Source organism: Peromyscus californicus, unplaced genomic scaffold (assembly GCF_007827085.1).
Source record: "Peromyscus californicus insignis strain IS unplaced genomic scaffold, ASM782708v3 Scaffold_6__1_contigs__length_162567912, whole genome shotgun sequence".
Classification (NCBI taxonomy): domain Eukaryota; kingdom Metazoa; phylum Chordata; class Mammalia; order Rodentia; family Cricetidae; genus Peromyscus; species Peromyscus californicus.
In genome coordinates this window covers 47877805-47900539 of record NW_026294584.1, presented here as the reverse complement: position 1 = coordinate 47900539, position 22735 = coordinate 47877805, and the positions used below count along the sequence as shown (strand labels likewise).

The 22735-nt window shown below is 35.8% G+C and overlaps 1 protein-coding gene and 1 pseudogene across 26 annotated transcripts in view; one reads left to right on the top strand and one right to left on the bottom strand.

The window, feature by feature from the left end:
• The window catches only part of Agbl3 (AGBL carboxypeptidase 3), a 103314-nt gene that overhangs the window by 55620 nt on the left and 24959 nt on the right, over positions 1–22735 (bottom strand). For 10 of the 26 annotated variants that reach the window (XR_008214569.1, XM_052721709.1, XM_052721708.1 and 7 more), the window contains exons 7-12: positions 21561–22340; positions 17772–17940; positions 11123–11249; positions 9747–9847; positions 9412–9524; positions 884–950 (exon numbers count right to left, since the gene is read on the bottom strand). Coding sequence is in view for 22 of the 26 variants with exons in the window: in XM_052721709.1 (XP_052577669.1) it covers positions 884–950; positions 9412–9524; positions 9747–9847; positions 11123–11249; positions 17772–17940; positions 21561–22340 (1357 nt within the window). In the remaining 4 variants the exon portion in view is untranslated. The other 16 variants (XM_052721718.1, XM_052721723.1, XM_052721728.1 and 13 more) reach the window with 11 other exon arrangements.
• LOC128098597 (mortality factor 4-like protein 1) lies at positions 1155–3821 on the top strand (annotated as a pseudogene).

The window sequence follows — 22735 nt, the reverse complement described above, 5'->3', positions numbered from 1 at the left end:
GGAACAAATACTAGTAAATTTAGCATTTGGGCAGGAAGTTAAAAACTGTGACCTAGAGGTGAACTGTGTAATGCTAAACCACTGTTTCCACATGTTTTGCCCTCTATAATAGGATTATGCACCCCTAGTCTTCACTGTGGAGCTCTGTAGAGCCTCTCATGATAAGTGGAATATACCTCTCCATTCTGTTGAATGTTGAGCCTGGCTGGCTATATGACTTACTGTGGCTAGTGGATTGTTAGTGAATATGGTATATGAAAATAAAAGGCTGACTGTAAATTACTAAGGTTTTGAAATTGTCACACAGTGAAAAGGAGCTTATTCCCTCACTTAAGTATCATCTTTCTTTAGTAAGCCCATGCAAACTGTGATCTCCATATAAACTCTTTAATTGTTTCTTTAGGCATCTATCCTCATCTATTAAGTCATGTTTCACTTATTTTGTTGTGTCACTCTCCCAACTAGAACATACGAAAACAGAGGGAAAGATTTTTTTGACTCATTGTTTTCATGGTTCTGTTTCCGGCACCTAGGCAGTGCCTGGTACATAGTTTGAGCACACTATTAACAATAAATGTATAATTAAATAAATGAATATTGGGTTAATAACGAGGTGATGTATGTCAGGGTACCACATGTAACATTAACAAGTGGTGTGGAATTTGAGAATTAATTTCACTTCCTGGATCTTAATACTCTCATAGATGAAGTAAGGGGGTTAGAATAAAAATTCTATGATTTAAAATATTCACATAATCAGAAAAACAATTATTACTCCACAATAATGATAGATGCACAAACCTTTTTCCTCGCTGTTAGTAACAACAATAATCAGTGTACCTGCTTAACATATCCAAACTGAAGCAAAACTTGTTAATCATACCTGAGAGGTCAACTTGAGAAGATAAGTCTGAGTGTCATTGGACTCTGAACTTTCAGAGCCTCGACTACTAAAAGAGGAAAGTAATAATAATTACAGTTTTCAGAATTTAAAATTTCAACATTGTTTTCACTTTATCATCTTATTTGAAAGGACAATTCTAATTAGAAAGAGAATGATATTTACACAAGTTATTTATCATATGGTGGTCCCATATAACTCAGAAATGGTATTTTTATTTTCTGAATGATAGAAACTATAAATGTTTGGAAATATGTTGCTGGGATGTAAGCCCCACGAAAGTACCATTTATTTTTTTCTGTCTGGTTCATTGCTATGCCATTAGGGTGGGAATAACACCTGGTACACAGTGAGGCTCAATATTCTTTGTTAATAAGTAAACAAATAAGCAATATATCTGTGAAGTTCCTTAACTCTTATGGATATCATTAACTCTTAAAATTAATTTTTATGTCACTATATTTCTATATTGTTTACAGACAGTTAAGGGCCACCCAAAGCATAATACCTTAAGAAACAAAAGGTCAAACACAAATCTATTTCTAATTATAATCACTTAATACAGTGGTAGGCAAAATTTATTTGCTTGAGCAACAACTCATGAAAGGAAATCTTTCTGGGTTGTATTTCTTATATATATTTTGTTAATTAATAGATTTTTACTTTTTAAAAGCAGTTTTATGTTTACAGAAATGCACAATAGATATTTCACAGTTCTCTTCTGCTATTAGCTTGTTATGCTACATGGTAATTTGCTAACAACTGAGAGCAAATTTATTGTTTACTAGCTGACTCAAAATATATTCTGTAAGCTTTGACAAATTTGTTTGTTTTCTGTTGTGTTTTTTTTGAGACAGGGTTTCTCTGTGTAGCTTTGGAGCCTTGCCTGAAACTCACTCTGTAGCCCAGGCTAGCCTCGAACTCACGGAGATCCGCCTGCCTCTGCCTCCTGAGTGCTAGGATTAAAGGTGTGTGCCACCACTGCCTGGCTTCTTTTACAAATTTATAAAGACAGGTATTTTTCACCACTACAGTATCAAACATTGTCTCAGACATTCTGTTTGACTATCCATGACTCTGTTTCCAGGAAACTCTTGGCAACCACTGACCCTTTCCCCTTCTAGTTTCGTCTTGCCCATTGTGTCTCACAGCCTTTTCAGACTTCTTTCATTTAACAATACTGGTATCAACACTGAAGCAGGCATTTAGGGACAAACTCCTATACTGATTTACCACTCAAGTATCTTTTCCTTTATTTCAACTAAAGGTTTATGAACAAAGCTAGATACACGTAGAGGCATTTCTGTCCACCATCTTTGTGATGAAAGTAAGCATGTGTGCCACCTTTATGCAAACTGAGCAGTCTCAAAGTGTTCCTGTCTGCCATTTTTACCTTTTCAAATCTGCTATATGACCCTGGGCCATGAATGTATCAATGTGTCTGTCATATTTCTTTCATAAAGCATGACTTAAAACTGAACATGTTCAAGAATCTATTCCTTTACTGAGCAAGCTCAGGAAAGTGTCCACCCCTCCAATGCTTTCTTATATTAATATTTACAGGCTTTCTAAGTAAAATTTCCACACTGTCTTTGAGGAAGCCATTTGCTTTTTGCTCTCCTTACCTGCTACAGGTAACAAATCTTTCTCAGCTATTACTTCTTGGCCATGTTTGTTTTGGTTTTGTACTCATCAAGATGAAACCCACTGTATGTAGTTGCAATATAATATGGACTTAGATTTCTGTTCTGTCATATTGTTTCATGGTTTGGCAACTCACTTATTTTTATCATTGAATAACAGTCCATTATATGGACATACTTTAAAAAAATTCATTCATCTATTGGAGGACATCTGGTTGCTTCCAGTTTGGGCAATTATAAATAAAGCTGTTTAAGTACTATATGGACTTGTTTTCAATTTATTTGGTTTAAACCTAAGAAACAAAGTTGAGCTGGGGTTTAGTAGTTCCATGACCCCCATGATGGGTCATACAACTGTGGCTGATCTGCCTGAGGGCAAAGAATCTAAGGGGCAATTCTAATGTGGCTACATTTTCTACATGGTTAAGATGGTTTACCTCCCTGTTGTAGTGAAAGTTACATGACTGATAAGATATGCGACCAAGGCTGAGACATCTGAGAGTGGAACAATCCCAGTGGCCATTTTCTTCTAAATGGTATGGAGTGACATGTGTCCTAGATTAATGGGGTCTATCACACAAGTATCAGGATACTCCCAAGTAGATGATGGACTAGAGGTTATAATAGCAGCCTTTGAAAGTAGCATGTGGTAGAGAGTAGGTGGTGGTAATTGGGGGTGGTGGGAGAAGGTACCCAAGCAGACCCAAAGTCTAAATTGCAGGAGAGTGAGTGAATGCTGTGCTTTCCTGGACCACTTCTCTATGAATCAAAGTGTGTAAAGGGCCAAAAGAACAAACAGGGAAATATTTTATACATCACAGTGGTTCGAACAGATATTGGGATGAATGGGTTCCAGAAAGCAGAGCACTTAAATACGTGAACACCAATTTGCAGAAACAGTGAGAACTTTAAGGGCCAATCAACCAGGAGCAAGGCAATCAGAGGGCAAGAGGAGAGGGGCTGCTCCCAGTAAGAAGACATCAGGCTTGCAACAGAAAAATGTGGAAGTGACAACAACAAAGAGCAGACAGAGAACTCCAGGAAATGGAGATGATGACAGTATCAGTGAGACACCTCAGCCTCCTAGGAGGAAGAGGGCCTGAGTGGATCCTACTGTGGAAAGTGAGGAAACATTTGTGAACAGGGTTGACGTTAAAGAGTCCTGAAAGCTGCCACCAGGGCTCATGGATGCCTGGGACTTGATCCCCAGGCAAATGACCTCAGTAAATGTGGCGCTCCATGGACCTGAGACATGGGTGCATCAGGGTGCTCTATGAGAATTTCAGCATACTGCAGTCTCTCAGATTTTCATGATTTCCTCAAGTACCTGGCGAAGAACTCTGCAACTGTGCTCAGTGCCAGTGATTACGAAGTGGTTCCTCCTGAGTATCATCGGAAAGCCGTGTGAGGGGCGTGCTCTCACTCGTGTTTGGATCTCTGTAAACAGAGTTTGGTTCTTAGTCCTTCTGTACAAATGATGTACTTTGAAGATGTTAGTGTATAACAGAATTGATGTTTGTTTTCTGCTGGATTTTAAACAGAGAAAATAAAGGGAGCTCCTTTTTTTTTCTTTTCTTTTTTATTTCAAAGTTTCTACCAGTGTATTCAATGATGGACAATAGAGACATGCTATAGATCAGTGGTTCTCAACCTTCCTAATGCTGTGACCCTTTAATACAGTTCCTCATGTTTTGGTGACCCCTCAACCTTAAAATTATTTCATTGCTACTTCATAACTGTAATTTTGCTACTGTTATGAATCATAATGTAAATATCTGACATGCAGGAGAGTGGATATGTGACCTCCAAAGGGGTTGTGACTCACAGGTTGAGAACCACTGCTTTAGAGTATTATTATTATTGCCTAGCTGACACAGCTGCTTTTGAATGCTGGTAGTGTTCCTTTGACACTATGCACTTTTATAATATGTGTTTCCTCTAGGACAAAATGCTGATTCCGAGTGCCTAAGGTTCACTTCCGTGCATGTAATTGAACACTCATCCATTTGTGCTTTTTTGTTAAATGTGCTTAAAAAGCCCATCCTTTGCAAGTCATCCTTGTTGTTCCTTACACATTTTATCTTTGTTCAATTGTTGAAGAATGGAGGGTTCATGGTTTTCATATTTCTGTCTAATGCATGTTTTAATATGGTAGATGCAATGCATTGTGTAGGTACAATTTTATAGAAAAGTCACTACTGTAGGAGTTGCTTTCAGATCTGCAATAAATTTTCCTTTAAATTTTAAAAAATAAAGAAAGTAGCATGTATGGGGCAGGATTGTAAGGAGGCTGTGGCATCAGTGGTTTAGCCTTTGCTGTGGATGATGACATGCAATTAAGACTGATTTGTCTGCCCATAAAGAACTTGTCCAACTAAGGGAAGGATTATAAGGAAAAGACACATGGGTGCTATTTTTCATGTCAGTCTATGATTTTGCAGGAAAAATGGAAAACAGGAGAGAATAAAGTGACATGATAGAAGATACTTCTCAATCTACCTTTAATATAGAAGGAGGGAAATCCATTATTCAGCATGAAAATAAAGGCCTTCATAATAGCCTGTATAGGAAACATGACAATTAGGGAATATTCTGCATCTGAACTGCAATTGTCTGCCAATCAAATATGATGTACCTGTTCATCTGCCTTCTCTTTGTAGACAGCTTACTGATGTAGAGAGATACTTCATTATTTTGGTGTGCAATAGTTACAGTGGAGACTCACAAATGGTTAGGTTGCTGAGAATCAGTGACGACTGCTATGGAGTAGTGACTCTATGTCATTCCCTTCAAGGCTCAGGGAACAACACGGAAGAGAAGATGGAAAGAATGTAAGAGCCTGAGGAAAAGGTGGAGTCTGGACAGCTATTTCCTCTGAATGAAAACATTTCTCCTGGAAAGAGTTTCATCAGACTCAGGAAGCTAAGAAATCTTTCAAGGCCCATAAAACTTACAAAGCTCAGGAAACTCAGAAAGTTATAAGATTCACAAAACCCCTACTTCAGGTTACATAAGAAGTCAACCTCTGGGAAGGAGGAGACTTTCTTTGGGAGATATCAACAATCTGGTCAGGGGTCACTATGGATGCAACTTTTGTGAGTTGTCAGGCATGCTGTGAAGGGCTTTTTGGTACTGCAGCAGTCTTTGAGTCACTAATAGTTCTGTTACTAATTCCAATATCATAGGCTAACCAAGCTAAATTTAAGTGAAATTATTCCTTTGGTCTGTTATTGGTACCCTATCTGTGATGAATAGAATTTTATTCACATCTCCTCAGGAAGAGTCACATAACATAATCCCATCAAAAGAGAGGTCCTATTTTCTCACATTTTTACTAGCATTTAGTTTTGTCAGTGCTTTGAATTTTAAGAAATTCTAAAATGTTTGTCATGGTATTGCATTGTTTTAATTTGCAATTTCCTAATGACAAATGTTAAATTTTCATTAGGTTTTTTTCTTTTATTAGTTTTAAGACTTATCCTTTTATTGTTTTATTTTTAAAATATGAATGAATAAGTGCAATTTATATTCTTATTCCTTATAAAAGATATTATTCTACCTATATAAAACTTTTCTGTACTTAAAACAGACTATCAGCATATACAGATTTTCCTTATTTCTGCATAATATTCCACAGTCTCAATGTCTGTCATTGTTGATAGGACACTGGAAAACTACCTATCCTCAATAGCAATTCTAAACCAGGGTAAGAGAAGTAAGATTGAGCATTTTAATGTACAAAGAAATCTTTTATTATCTAGCACCATAAAACACTGTACAAATAAAGTGTAATCATGTGTTGTCTAGAATGGCCCTTGGTTTTTGAGACAGGGTATCAGGATGTAGTCCAGTCTGGTCTGAAATTCATAATCCTCCTGCTTTGGCTCCCAAGTCCCGAAATTAGAGTTGTGTACTATCATGCCTAACTAAAACTGCTTTTTAAACAGCTTGGCTTTGTTTGAAAAATTGAGACATTACTTTGCGTTCCTAGCACCAATATGCTTATCAATAAGAATCTATAGAATGCAGAATTATTTGGTTGGTATCTTTCCTTTTGGAAACTGTTATACTATGTAATATACAATGAAGAAACTTCACTCGTGAAATTCAGTAATATTCTATGTAGTAATATGCATATTTGTCTTTTTAAAAGAGGAACATGAAAACTACCACATGCTTTTAATAGAAAATTGCAAAGAGTTCAGAAGAAAACTTCCAAATATTTGAGAAACTTAGTATACAAAAGGCATAGCTGTAGTTTGTGCTTAAGAAAGCAAGAACATACTAGTAGTAACATGTAAAACTATATGAAGAAAAAGAACTCTAACAATAAGAACTAAAAGTGAGAAAAGTCAACAGAGTATGTAGCACTTGTGATCGACAGAATTTGACAAAAATTGCATAACCATTAACACATGGTTCTTAAGTCATGAAAAAGACTCCATTAGATTATCCAAAACCTAATGGTTACTGTGTAATTTAGCAATAGATCTTAAGAAGATAAAAGATTTACATTAGGAAATAGATAGAAAACATGTACTATTATTCATTGACTCACTTTTAGAAGAATCTATATTAGACAGAAAATGGTATTCTCATAAAGCAATTATAATTCTCATCATAGACTTTCCTCCTGTCCATGTCATAAAACTAAAATTAGATTATCAAGACAAGGCTGTATTAATTATTATTAAATTAATTTTTGATATTTTTATTTGTCACACCAAGTCAGTATTGGGGAGTATTTAATGTTCTGACTATATGTGGCATTCTTCTAATTCTAGGAATTTCTATACACAAATGAGGCATTCAAGGTCTACAATGAGTCACCCTCAGCCTACTTAATTATATTATGTTTTAATATCTCTGTCCTAACACAAGTAAACATCCTCTTGTCCTTCTCTCTTGAGAAGAGAATGAGCAAGGGCCAAGGCAAAGACAAAGACAGATTCTTCAAAGTTGTGGTCCCAACAGTCTAATTAGGCTCTCTCTTCTATAGTTCTACCATCTCCCAACAGTCCCAAATTGAATCCATCTTTAGACTGAACTGGTGGTACAGCCCTTATGACACAATCCTCTCTGGAAATGTCCTCTCAATTGCACCAAGGGCTGTGCTTTACTAATCTTTTAGATGTCTCTAAAGCCAATCAATTTAACAATCAGCATTAATCTCACAATTGTCAACAATATTCAACCCAGGATCCACAACAGGGAAAGGATAGACTTTTCAACAGATGGTTCTAGGAAACTGTATATCTACATTTAAAAGAATGAAACTGGACTTTTATAGTGCATACACAAAAGTTCAAAGTGATGTGGCTACTATTAAAAACAGTATGGAGGTTTCTTCGAAAACTAAAATATAGTAACTACTAGGTAATCTGATAGTAACTGTGACTAATACTAATGATACACATGACTGGGCATCAATCCAAGAACCCAAATCTAGAGCTGACATGATATAGCATTAAAATGTTTTATAAAAACATTTTCAAAAGCAGTTCACAATTCTACTATATTAAGTATCTAAAACAGTCTAATCCAGAGCATCAGAGAATGGTGGTTGTTAGGAGCAGAAGCAAAAGGAATGGAAGTTACTAGTTATTAGACACAAAGGTCAGTTAAGGAAGAAGAGTAAATTCTAGAGTTCTATAGTACAATATTGTACCAATCATCAACAATGATACACTGTCAACTTAAAATTTCATTGAAGGTAGGTCTCTTTTAAGAGTTCTTAACACTTGAAATTTAATTGTAAAGAGAAAATATTTAACCCCAATGCTAAAAGGAGCAAATAAACCCAAGCCAAAACAAACCCTAAACATCTCTGAGTAAAGAAGCCCTTTCTGCATGACCTGAGTGCTTCACCATATGGCCTGAGGCAATGTACCTCTTGGAATTTTATATGTGAAACCTATAACACTATACTAGTATTGCTATAAAGGGCAAACATAGTAAATTTACTATAAATTATACATTTACACTGGCAATCACATTGCTTGATTTCTAATAAAAAGAGATGAAAATATATCACAGAAGAACCTGCACATGGATGTTTATAGAAGTTTTATTTATAATGCTGACACTTGGCAGCAACGAAGATGTTCTTCAGTTGAGTGGATAATTGTGGTATATTCAGACAATGCTTACTATTCAGAGCTAAAAATAAATGTGCCATCATACCATGAAAAGACAGAGGGATTTTATAAGCAAGTTACTAATTTTCAAAAGGCAATTTGAAAAGCTAACACAATACAAATCAAATGACATTCTGAAAAAGGTAAAACTAAGTAGACAATGATAGAAATCTGTGGTTGCCAGTTGTTAAGGAGGAGGAATGAATGGAGGTATGAGCCCATGCAGTGAAGATACTCTGTCTTATATTTTGATGGTAGGACACATGTCATTATAAATTTGTCCAGACTGGAGTATCTGTAAATGTGAACTGGACACTGGGTAACAACTGTCTGTTAATGAAATTCACTCATTGAAACCTATATATCATCCTGGGATGTTGGTAACAGGAGGAGGAGAAGGCTCTGGACATACAGGAATGGGGGACATATGGGAAATCTTTCTCATGTTTACTTAGTTTTGCTATGGACATAAACTACTCTAGATGAGAAAGAGAGAGAATGCAAAAACAATTTGGTGTGTCTTTCACATATAGTAAACACACGGCACACAGCAGTGCTCACATTGAATAAATCAAATGAGCCTTGACATATTTGACCAAAATACTGCACTTGTGAAAACTTTCCCTAATATTAGCCAGAATTTTCTGTGTGGGACTGACAGTAACATCTGAGTATTATGATAAAAGCTCAGTAAAACAATGTAACAATTACTCCAATGAACCTGACTTACCTAGATTCTACATCCAATGAAATTTCTACTAGAGAATTATCTGAATCATCAAAGACTCTTTCCAAGTTTATATGTTTTTCCATTTCTTCTAATTCTTTCAGACACTGAAAATACTAAGGAAAAATTATAAATGAATTCATTATAAGAATAATATTACTTTTTAATTAAACTAATTTAATGATTATATATATCCATAATAACAGTTATTGGGTGACTACATACACCGAAACCCAGAAAGCCATTAGGGTATTAAAAGGGAAAACTTGCCATAGGACAGCAGACAGGTTATTCATCTACAGCTTGAATCTGATACTTACCAAATTGATTTGACTTACCTTGCTCCGGTCAGGATCACAGTAGTCCAATAGAGAATCACAAAAATGATATCCCATTGACTCTAAGTCTTTTGTGCTGAAATGAGTGCCTCGTTTATTGCCTAAAAGATCAAAAAATTTATTCACCCTGGAGGATGAGTTACTCATTTTTTCTTCTCAGATAAACCTAAACTGTGAGACACTATAAATAAAACATGGGTATAATTCCACATTCTGTCCTTTGGATTTTCTTTTCTGGAGCAGGTCATTTAACAGCTTCAGGCTTTTGCTCATTCCTTTCCTACAACCTGGAGCAGAGCTTATTGAACATACATTGATGTGTATTGCAAGGCAGAAGAAAAGTCAGTAAGACAGTTACAGTTATGGTCACCAGTTACTAGCAGTGGTAACTACTCAGAAAAATTCCACAAGAAAATGTCTTTTGTCATCATGAATGATGTTACCTCAGTTTCAGGTTACATAAAAAAACTAGAGGATCTCCAGACATGGTGGCATATACCTTTAGTCCCAGTGACTCAGAAACAAAGATAGGCAGATCTTTGTGAGTTTGAGGCCAGACTAGTCTACATAGTAAGTTCCAGGACTGCCAGGGCTATGTAGAGAGACTCTGTCTCAAACAAAAGCAAAAATAACAACTAGGTAGAAATTATATATATAGATTTCCAGCATTTTCCTTTTTCAAAATTGGAAAAGTTCTTTTATGTAGCCCATGCTGGCCTCAAACTCAAGATCTGCCTGCCTTTGCCTCTTGAGTGCTGAGATTACAGACAGACACCACCATACAACCTAGATTCTATTTCCTAAGAATGTTAAAATCACTGTAATACAGCATATTCTAACTTCACTAATACATGCCAAGGATGACAAAGATATTTCTTATGTGAGACTGAAGAACATAGCTTCATTTTTACTTGCAGAAACCAAGGGCTTCCCTTCAAATATAAACTGACAACAAAAATGAGTGAATGAACCAACCAACCAAAGAAATAAACAATGCAAACAGCCAGTCTATTTTTTGCTTGGCAAACAACAAATCAAACAAAAACATTTTAAGTAAGTGCATTGCTTTTTCTTGACATCATCAGGAATTCCCATTTTTAAAAATCCATAGGAATTCCCTTAACAGCAACATCAAATACTTGAAGATTAGTAACGAAAGAGTGCACCCCAGAACATTCTTCTATAAACAAAAGTAAATGATGACATAGAGATACCACACAGTAGAAATTTATTCATCCTCTTTATAGGACTGATCAAACTAAGGTGTACCTTTAAGTGGGAAGAACATGTTCACTACCAAACTGTTCGTATCATCAATCTTACAGTAAAGCCTAGACTGATTTACTGTTCAGGAAGAGGTCATCAAGGACAATTACCAAGGGTAGATCCGCAGAAGGTGGCCTCCAGAGTGAAGCTGTTCCTGATGCCCATCTTCCACATCACAACCCTTCCTGTGCCCTCTTTGCTCTTCTGAACATTAAACTTGCAAGCTGAGAAGGAAAACTGAGAAGCAGTGATTAAAAATGGCATGTATACTTTTTGGGAAGAGGGTAAGAAGGAACAAGCAGGCAGCCTCTTTTCCTTTATTATTATTACACACAGATACAAGCACCCTTTTGCTTAATTTTGTTACATACAGATACATATGTACAAGTATAGGGGAAATAAAAAAAGCTCAAGGGAGAGTAGCTGAGAGTGGCTGGAGGGAAAAGAGGGGAGAAAGTGATGTAATTCTCTTTCAACTAAAATTAAGTGGACAAAAAAAAAAGAACAAAAAATAAAATAGCATCTCAGCAAAAACTGTAATTCTCAAAGCTGAAGATGTTACCTTCTATATCCTGGTCATTAAATATAACTATTTTTATTTTATGATTTGAGACAGGATCTCCTGTAACCTAGGGTGTCCTCTAATTCACTCTGTGGTTCAGACTCAACTTATGCCACCACCGTCCAAGCTGGGAAATAATTCATTTAAGGATGATGTATTATATTTTGAGAAATAGAAATTATAACCCCAACAATAAATATACTTTTATCATCATATAACTTGTCCCAAATAAGCTTATTAATTTCTGCTACTATTAGTACAGGATCTTAAACTTTTAGAAACACTTCCTGTTTTGTTGCTCACTTGCTTTTTGCTTTTTTGAGACAGTGTCTTGTTATATAGCTCATCCTAGCCTCATACTCATGACACTCATCCCTGCTGCGATTACAGATGTGTGCCACCACACATAGAATCTTGTATTTCTAGAAGGTCTGCACGTTTCAGAAACAGAATGAGAAGTTTTTGCTTTCATATGAAAGACCTTGTGAAGATGTACTGAAACACTGTTTATAAGAGATCAATATTGTTTTGGGTTCTTTTACTAAGACAAGTGTCCACCAAGAGATTGGTGGGGTTATTTTTAACATAAGGTTAATTTTTATATTGCCTCTACAGTCAGGAAGCAGAGAAAATGACTGCCCATGCTCAGCTCACTTTCTTCTTATTTAGTATAGGACCTCAGCCCATGGAATAGTTATGCCCATATTTAGGTTGCAATGGTCCTCTCACTCTAAGTAATCTAATCTAGTTAAACTTTCAGTTTAATGTTCAAGAAACTTTTGCCTATCTTCATGTGACAAAAGTTTTATATATAACATTTAAAATGTAAGTTTTAGGTGGAAGATATTTTAAATGTGACTGCCCGATTGTTCCAATACCATTTACTGAAAGGTCTTCTATGGTGATATTTTATTTGTATTAAAATGTTATTTGCATGTTAATAAAGTTACCCGGGGGTCAGAGCTATTAGCAAGCCATAGGAAAGCAGGGCAGTGGTGGCGTACGCTTGTAATTCCAGCACTTGGTAGGCAGAGCTGGGTAAGTCTCTGTGTGTTCAGGGATACAGCCATTATTGGATACACATGCCTTTAATCTTAACACAATCATGGAAAACCTGGAGGCCTATACAGACAGGCCGTGAGGAGGCGGTCATGTGGTTGGGTTTACAACCAATGAGAAGGCAGGACAGGAACTCTATATAAAGACTTTAACACAGGGGTAGCTCTGGTTCGGAGAGGTAGGACCACCGCAGGAGGAAGGGTAAGGTTTTACCTCTTAGCTCTGACCTCTTGGCTTTCTTCTTTGCATTGGTTCTGTGTTTCTTATTTAATAAGAGGTTGGATACATCTACAGTCTTCCATCAGATTTCCCATGTACAGAGGACACACACACACGCTGCTCTACTACTGTACCAGACTTGCTCTTAGTATCTATGCCCCTCCCTATACTCTCAATCATGATTGTTTTATGCTATCTGAAAATTTGATAGTGAGATTCCTTTAACTTTTTTTCCAAAATTGATTTGCTAGGCCCAATTTCTTTGCATTACTTACAACAATTATGTTTTGATTTTTCGTGGAATTCTGCTAACTACCCATCATTTAGGAGAGAGTGAATATCTGTGTTTATTGTCTCAATCCATAAATATAGTATATCTCTCATTCATATGGATCTTTGTCAGTATTTTAAGGTTTTAACATATAGATTTACACATTTTGTTAGACTTATAAATACTCATTACTATGGAATTATGACAAAATAGTATTGTCTTAAATTTTGGCTTACAGCTATTCATTTTGATTAGAAATTTGGACTGACCTTTTACCCTACAACTTATTTTAAAAGTTTTTGTAGATACTTTGAATTTCATATGTGGGCAAATGTGCCTTCACTGCTTCTTTGCAGTGAGTCTGCCTTCTTACCATTACTTTAAAATTTTCAGAAAGGTGCATAGAAAGAGAAGTATAGAACTGAGACTATAGCTCAGTGGAAGAGCAGTTACCACACATGTATGAGTCCCTGAGATAAGTCCCTAGTCCTGCCTTAATAAAGGAAAGAGTAAAAAGAAGTATCCTTTTTTATGATTTGATGAGAAAAATATTATCTTTAAAAAAGTCTCAAAAAGTCCAATATGATGTTAAGTATAGAATTTTTAGATGTCTCTTATTAGATTGGAAAAATCTTTAATCTTTATTTAATAAACGTCATTTTAAATTTTAATTCTTTGAAATTTTCATACATGTATACAATGTATCTTGATCATATCCACTCTTCACTCCTCCCTTCCAGTTCTTCCAAGACCCTTCCCATCTTCTCTCCCTCCCAACTTCATATCCTTCTTTTATATATGTATTTTTTTATCTGTTTCAATGTGGGAGCCCAAAGAGGCTTCCTAGTGAGGCCGTACTCAGGTTCAGAGAACATAGGCTTGCTTTACCCAGCAGGGCTGCATAAGGAGATGATTTGGCCATGGGTGTGTTTACCAGGTGTTTGGAAGGGTCTACACTTGGCTGTACAGTGTGCTTTGATCTTGCAAGGGTGAGGTCTTTTGCCTCTCCCCTTGGCATATTATAAAAAGACCTTTTTAATAAAGTTCTAGGTGGCTGGGTATTGACCCAGGGCCCTTCCGAAGCTATCCTGTGTCTCTGTCTTTCTTATTTTCTCCTTCTATCTTTCTATCGTTTCCTCATTGCTCTCTCCTCCACCCAAGAATCCTTTGAAAGGTGGGAGTAGGTTGGAGCTGGACTCTGGCAGACTCCCACATTTCAAATATCATTTTATTCATTATTTGATAATTCCATACAATATATTTTGATAATATTCATTTCCTTGCCTCAATTTCTCCCAGATCCTCTCACCTCCCTAACCACCCAACTTCATGTTCTCACTTTCTCTTTCTCCCCATCATCATCATCATCCATAACAACAACACCCATGGAGTTCAGCTTGTTTTGGTCTACTACTCCTGGGAGTGGGGTATGTGCTGGAGTGTGGCCAATACAGTAGGTATCATCCTATTGAAGAAAACTGCCCAATAGTTCCTTAGTTAGGGGTAGGATTTCATGCCTACTTCCCCTGCTCCATGTTGGAATTTTGTCAGGCTTGTCCTTGAGCAGGTCTTATGTATGTTGTCACAGTCTCTGTGAGTTAATATGTGCATCTGCCCTGTTGTATCTAGACAATGCTGTTTCCTTGAAGTCATCTACTTCAAGACTCTTTCTGTCCCCTCTTCTACATAGATTCCTGAGCCTTGAGAGTGTGATACATACAGATATCCCATTGAAGGATGAACATTACAAAGTCTTTTATTCTCTGCATGTTGATCAGTTGGGGTTGATTAGCATCTAATGCAAGAAGCTTTTCTGATAAGGACTGAGCAATGTAAGGATCTATGAGTATAGCTATGACATCAGTAGTTTTATTGCTACAGCCATTTATCAGAATAATAGTAGTAGGTTTCCCCTGGAGTCCATGTCCTCAGGTCCTCGTTGGCACATGATACTATATGAGTGTGGAGGCAAGAAGGTAACTTGTGTGAGTTTATTTTCTCCTTCGACCATATGGGTGCCAGGTGTCAAACGCAGATCATCAAACTTAGCAACAGGTGCCTTTACCTGCTGAGCCATCTGTTGGCCTAGGAATTTTAAATATGGAGTGACTATTTCTTTCTAGAAAATCGATATAACTTCTGAGAATATGGTATGTCTCCTAAAATTATTCACTGAAATATATGTAACAATATTTCAATGTTTTATAACAATTCAGGAAAAAGTTTCATCAAATTACAAAAATCCAAGGGTTCTTGAATAGAACCACTAGGATACTCTTTTATTGTGCTTGTCTGCAGAATCTGCTCAAACTAATATCCCTCTTCCATTCTCGAGTTAGTAATTTTTGTCATCTTTCTCTTTTTGGTCAGTTTTGGTAAAGTGTTATCAGTATTAATTGATCTTTCCCAGTATAAGCTTTGTTTTATGGTTTTCTCCATTATTTCTGTTTCCAACATCACCAACCTTTTCTTTATTGTCTGCTTCATTCTGCTTGTTTTCAGTTTAGTTTGTTTTCCCTTTTCTAGTTTCTTATGTAGAAACCTAGACATTGACTTGAAATCTGATTTATTCTAATATAAACTTTTCTTATTGCAAATTTTATTCTAAGCAGTACTATATTAGCTGAATCTCAGGATATTTTTTCTTTATCTTTTCTTTTTTTCTTTTTTTGGTTTTTGGTTTTTCAAGACAGGGTTTCTCTGTGTAGTTTTGGTGCCTGTCCTGGAGCTCACTCTGTAGACCAGCCTGGCCTCAAACTCACAGAGATCTGCCTAGCTCTGCCTCCTGAGTGCTGGGATTAAAGGTGTGCACCTCCGCTGCCCGGCCAGAATTTTTTTTTTTAATGTAGTACACTTCTAATCTTCCTTGAAATTCTCTTTGGTCTCTCTACAAATGTGGTTTAATTTCCAAGAGTTTGGACATTTTCTTCTTTCACTGATTTCTAGTCTATTTCCCTCATGGTCACAGAAGATACTTCATGATTTGAATTCTTTTTATTTGTTAAGATTTATTTTAAGGCAGGATCTGGTTTGTACTGATGACTATTCTATGTCTATTTACATATATTGTATATCCTGCTCTTCGGCAGAGTTGTTCTGTAATGGTAAATCAAATCCAGTTGATGTTGGTCAGTTCTTACCTATCTCACTGTGGGAGTCTGTGGAGTTCAGCTCCAACCTACTCCCACCATTTGAAGGGTTCTTAGGTGGAGGACAGAGGGATAAGAAAATATCAGATAGAGAGACCTAGATGACAAGAAGAAAGACAGAAATACAAGGTAGCTTCGGGAGGGCCTGGGTCAATACCCAACAAGAGGTTTATTGAAAAGGTCTTTTCATAATATGCCAAGGGGAGAGGCAAAAGACCTCGCCCTTGCAATATCAAAGCACACTGTACAGCCAAGTGTAGACCCTTCCAAACACCTGGTAAACACGCCCATGGCCAAATCATCTCCTTATGCAGCCCTGCTGGGTAAGGCAAGCCCATATTCTCTGACCCTGAGTAAGTTCTCACTAGGAAACCTCTGTGGGCTCTCACGTCTCACCTGTTTTCTACCCACCTGTTCTTGTTTACTGAGAAAAGCATTTTAAATCTACACTCTTGATTGCAGATTTGCACGAATGTTGTAATGAGAAAATGTTTTAGAAAGAATATAGAATTGGGGGTGTCTATATTTTAAACAATCACTGTATTGGGTGGAACATCTGTTTAAATGCAGATTGGTTGGTTATGGTGTTAAAAAAACGGGTCCATTTCATTTAAGGCGCAACTAATTAGAAATTGAAAAAATCAAGTAACATATCAATAAACATACACTAAAACAGCTTAGAGAAATGGGATAATTTTTTAGGAGTAATGAATTCCACCTATGAGTGCTGACATAACATAATAATAGATTTGGGTATGGGATTTCTTTCTCTGATCTTCCCAAAGGGATAAATATTCTTGGAGCAACCAACCTGTTCTTTCAATAAATAGCTATTTCTAACAGATCATCCTTTCTTTTTGGTATGTTTGAGCCCAAATTAGCCTCAGACAACAGTGTTTCCCTTAAGCTATTTATAATTAAAATGCTTGGTTAAGAACCTGAAGAACTATAGGATTTTTTTATTTGTTATATTACTTCTTTTCTCTAAAAAAGTAAAATTACTTCAAAAATTTGGTAATTGAGCAGCTCCAACATTTTCACCATTTGCAAAAATAAATACACTGCATTCTCTTCTAATTCTACTTTCTATGTATTTTTGAATATTGGTAATTAAATTTTTTTGAAAAGTTCTAATAAATTATTGTATATTTCTTAAGATCACAATCTTTAGTCTGTATAACTTAGACACTAAAAAAAAACTTTAAAAAATGTTAGGTCTTGAAACTGATAATGCAAAAGACAAATAGAGGAAACTTCAGAAGGTAAAATATTGCTGGTCTTAGAAGGTAAGAATAGGGAAGCTTTGGGTTTTTTCTTTGAAAATATTTCCAAATTATTGGGCATTAAACAGACTCCAATAGTTGTTTTCTCATAGTTTTGTAAAAATCAATAAAAAAAAACTAAATAAAAAAAGTAGGTTAGCAAGTAGGCTGGCCCACTTCACTTTCACACATGAGGGGCATTTACCAAAGGAAAGTTAAACTCTTAAAGGTACTTACTTGATTTGGGCAATTTTTGCTCAGCATGAGTGGAAAGATTCGTTGCTGTAAGTATAATCCTTTTGTTTTAGATCTGTGGCTACCATCACAGCCATACATGAAAATGTTCTGTTTCCTACTATGGCCATGAAGATCACAATATAAAATAACCTCTCGTTTCTCCATTAACCTATCAAAAAGAAAAGGTCTAAGTCACTAAATTTTAACCTCTGAATCTTCTTCTATAGGTACTATAGATTTACAAGTTAATAAACAAATACAATTTAATATATATCCTTTTTGACTTTTATGCTCTAGTTTTCCACGAATACAGCAATTTTCTTCCAATCCCAAGACTCGTAGCAGACCTCTCTGCTTTGTACTTTGGTTTTCTGTTGTCCACATAAGACAGATCACCCCTTCCTTTGCCCATTACCTTAACAAATGTTCTACTTGACAGGAGAGTCAGTCTTCCTCCTTCATCTTTTAGGTTCTCAGCTTTCAGACCAAGCTTTGTTTCTTACCCTTGCCTACCCAGCCAGCTCAGTGCAGAACTGATATGGTTCTGGAACTTGGCAACACCTTTATCATACTATTTCCTTGTTACCTGTCTAGGAAATTTTCATGTTTGGTACTTAAGCTTGTTAAAGATGAGGAATGATTAAAAATCACCTAGAACTGTGCTATGTACACAAGCACCCAAATATTTGTTAAAAATTGAGTGCCTCAGAACTTGGTCCTGGAAACAATGAATAGTTAACCTCTGAGAATACCATTCTGAGAAAAATGACACTAAAATTTAAACTGAGTTTTTCTAATAAAATTCTAATAAACACTTAAAAGAAATTATCATGTATTCATTAAAAGGACAACCCATCACCTGTACAATTTAGCACTTGGTTATTTTAAATTAAAAAGCAAGCTTCTCAAACTGATGATGAAGTGTATTGGCAGAAGAGGCTTTAAAAGTGGCACTATGGTGGTACTATTAGCATTTTTGTCTCTTTCGTCCAATTTTCAGGCCTTATATGGCATTTCTATATCACCTAATCAAAATTACATGTGTTATTTGTTATAGCTAGAAGGGTAAATACTAAAATGTTAACAATGGTATTACACATATATATTTATTAAAAAAATCAAACATCACTTTTATTATAAACAATGGTTATGAAATTTAAAAAATGAAATTTGATGTGCATTTACTACTTTATTTGATAAAATCCATTTAACACAAAGGAATCAACACATCATTACAAGTTCTTAGAAAACTAGATTTTAAAGCATGACCATTAAATATGAAACATGCCATACATTTTTAAATCTAATATTCAGAGGTTTGGTAATATTTCAACTTCCTACAAGAGCTTCATTAGAAAGCTGTACATCTATGCAAATTAGTTCCTAAAGAAATATTAGTTCCTAAAGAAATAAGTAAAGTGAGATATTAGTATTTCTTTCCTTGCATTAATTAAAATAATAGTTTGGATTTTCTTTTTGTCCACTGTTAATTAAGTCTTATAAATGTTTGAACTAAATATCCTAATATCCACTCCTATGTGAACATGCTTTAAGTATACTTAATATTGTGTAGACTTACAACCTGTCACCTTCCTATACATAAGTGCTTGTCTTCTTGTTTTTCTTGTCTGCTCTTGATTAACTGCATTAAAGGTATTTCTCTTTCTTGAAATTCTTTCAGAAATTATTGAATTGACTCCTGCCTTAACCTCTCTACAAGGCAACTTGAGAACTGAGACATTTAAATTAGCTTCCATAGAGACAAGCCAAGTTATATTGGCTTGTAATCCATCATGTGTCAGACCAGGAATTCTTTTTTTTTTTTTTTTTTTTTTTTTTTTTTTTTTGGTTTTTCGAGATAGGGTTTCTCTGTGTAGCTTTGTGCCTTTCCTGGAACTCGCTTTGTGGACCAGGCTGGCCTCGAACTCACAGAAATCCGCCTGCCTCTGCCTCCCAAGTGCTGGGATTAAAGGCGTGCGCCACCACCGCCCAGCTAGACCAGGAATTCTTTTTTTTTTTTTTTTTTTTTTTGGTTTTTCGAGACAGGGTTTCTCTGTGTAACTTTGCACCTGTCCTGGAACTCACTTGGTAGCCCAGGCTGGCCTCGAACTCACAGAGATCCGCCTGGCTCTGCCTCCCGAGTGCTGGGATTAAAGGCGTGCGCCACCACCGCCCGGCTAGACCAGGAATTCTTAATATCAAAGATCATTAAACAGACAACATAGATAATGTAATAGGCATTCCATCAGCTACCTTTATATATGTTTCATTTTAAAATAACAAGATCGACACAAAAGCTTTAAAAGTAGTGCTCTAGTCTACTTCTTTTGTAGTTTCTCTTTTGTTTAGCATATTGAATAACTGTTATGCTCTCAAAAACAAAGAAGCCAATCTTGGTATATTACTGCCATGAACTAACCTCCCAACTTTTTTTATTTCATTAGTTTTTCCACCAATGTCCTTAATTCTATGCCAGAATCCTGGACATATTACATGTAGTCAGCCCTTCTTACTGTTCACATCCCCAGAATAAAAGAAATTACAGGTTACCCTTTTGTTACTTAAACATTCCTCAAACAGCTACAAGGAGGCCTGGAATCCACATTTGCAAAGGCTATATAAAAAACAGGATTTCAGGTTTTTATGGGGTTTTGCACTTCTTGCTTTCCAAAGTAGATAAAAAGATTTATCTGAAAGTGAAAGTTGAGGCCAGACTGTCTGAGACAATCATAGCCACACCAGAAGCCTCTACCTTCTGTCCATTTCTCTGAGGAGCTGGGAGTGACCTTTGGTTCCTCAATTCTGTAACAAGTACCTTGTGTCTGTAGCTGTGAGAAGTCCTGGTATGAAAGCTGGATAAGAAGACAGTAATTTCTATAATGGGAGTTGTTGTTATAACAACTGAGTAACTCTAAATATTTACAATGAGTTTTCATATCTATATAATTTTAATAACACTTCTTTTGCATGTGAGAAATCATAATCATATGAATACATTTAGAGCTTTCAATGTTCTGTTCCTTATTTGGGCATATTTGTAATACTTTTCTCATTTAATCCTCTCAACTTTGTGATATTAGTCCCACTCTAGAGACAACAAAACTGAGACTTGTGTTGGTTTTTAAATTGCACAAGAGTGTACAGGTAGCAAATGATGTAATGTCAACTCCAATATAGTATGTTTAAGCCCCAGGCCTATAGATTGGATGTTATGTTCCCAGCAGACTTTCTATTCCTGATTGTTATTACTTGTCTCTATCTGATAGATAATTCACCCTTCAAAAAACACTAAAGTACTAAGTTGATTTTACTGTCTTAGATTTAGAAATTTTAAAGGAGTTCAAATTTTTCTGGGGGCAAATGAGACTATTATTCATGAAAATTTAAATAACTACACCAACTAATAGTCTAAGGACTCATTCAGCATTGTATGATCAGCAAAATACCAGAAGGCTTTGGTCTGTAGTTAATTTTCATATATAAATGATAAAAAATACAGTGTAACCATAAAGGCTACTATAAGCTTTAGTAAGAAATCAAGTTTGTAATATGCAAACTTCACAGTTTCACAAAGCCATTGAAATGTTCTGAGTCTGTTTTATCTTTAAGGGGAAAGAGTTTGTTTACAGTACCAGAAAGGTGTATGATCAGAATTAGAAAGACAGTAAAATTGCTTATAAGCTACCTTAAGGAAAGTTAGTGTAAAAGAAATGAATGAGATTGTATGAGCAAAGTTCTTATTACCAAATTTACTAATTAAGCAGAGATGCAATTTGAAGATTATTTTACCTATGGATCATGTTCCTTGTATACCAAACAGAAGGGAAAGACTCCTTTAGGAGAGATGTATAATTACGGTTTAAATCCCGTCCAGCTAAGGAACATCGGTAATTTCCCACAATCACACCATCTGGATTCAGCATGGGTACCACCTTGAAGATGAAAGTGTCCCGAAGCAACCGTGCATCACTTGAGTCTCCTAAAATATAATCTAGGAAGCCTTTCATGATCCAAGAGCTGTTGGTTTCTCCTGGATGGACCCTTGCAGTCAAAATCACAGCCTTGCGCTTTCTTGAGTCACTATTCTTCAAGGGAGTAGTGATTGTTAAGACATACACCATATTCCTAGCAAGTGTGTGGCACAAGACACGTATTTTACAAAACTTTGATCTTACTGGGTCACTGTTGATGCCAGAAAGGTATTCTTGAAGGTTGGTGTAAGTGTATGGATAGCAGTGAGCAAAGTAGCAAGTATCCTTGCTGTGTGGAAACTGAAATGTCCATGTAAGAGAAAAAAAATGGCGCCCATCTTGCCCAAGGTTGTTTTTATAATACTTGATTTGGTCTCCTCTTCTCTGCCAGCCAATGTTATGGGTCTTGGCCTCTTTTTCAGAATAGAACAGCGGCCTCATACCCCGATTGTAAAGACTAGCAGGCTTGGTGAAGTTGACAATAGTGAATCTGTAGACTATTTCTGCTTGAGTATTAGTGACCTGGAAATAGTACCACTGAGTATGCTTATTTGTGAAGAGGTCTGGGCGCACAGTCAACTGGTATTCATAATCTGCCCTAATACACAAAAAGGAAGGAAAAAGCACATAAGAATGATATATCAGTTTAAGTTACATTAGAAAAATAATCTTATTTTTATCTATTTTATATAGTTATAGACAGCCTTTTTGGGAAGAAACAATGTATACTTAGAATTTGATAGCAAACAACCACAAAAAATAAGTTTTGGAAGTTTTATTTCATGAGAAACTGATCATATTTAAATATGTAGCCTTTGTTTCCTTTGTAAATGCAGAAATTCAATAAAATCTTGTGTGTTTCAATACAATTATTTCTATAACATAAACAGGTAAAGAGTTATTGAAACCGAGTAAAAAATCAGTGTTTGATTTTTCCCCCTTCAAGCACATACTTCATTTTCTAATAATTCCAGTTCTAGGAATATAAAATAA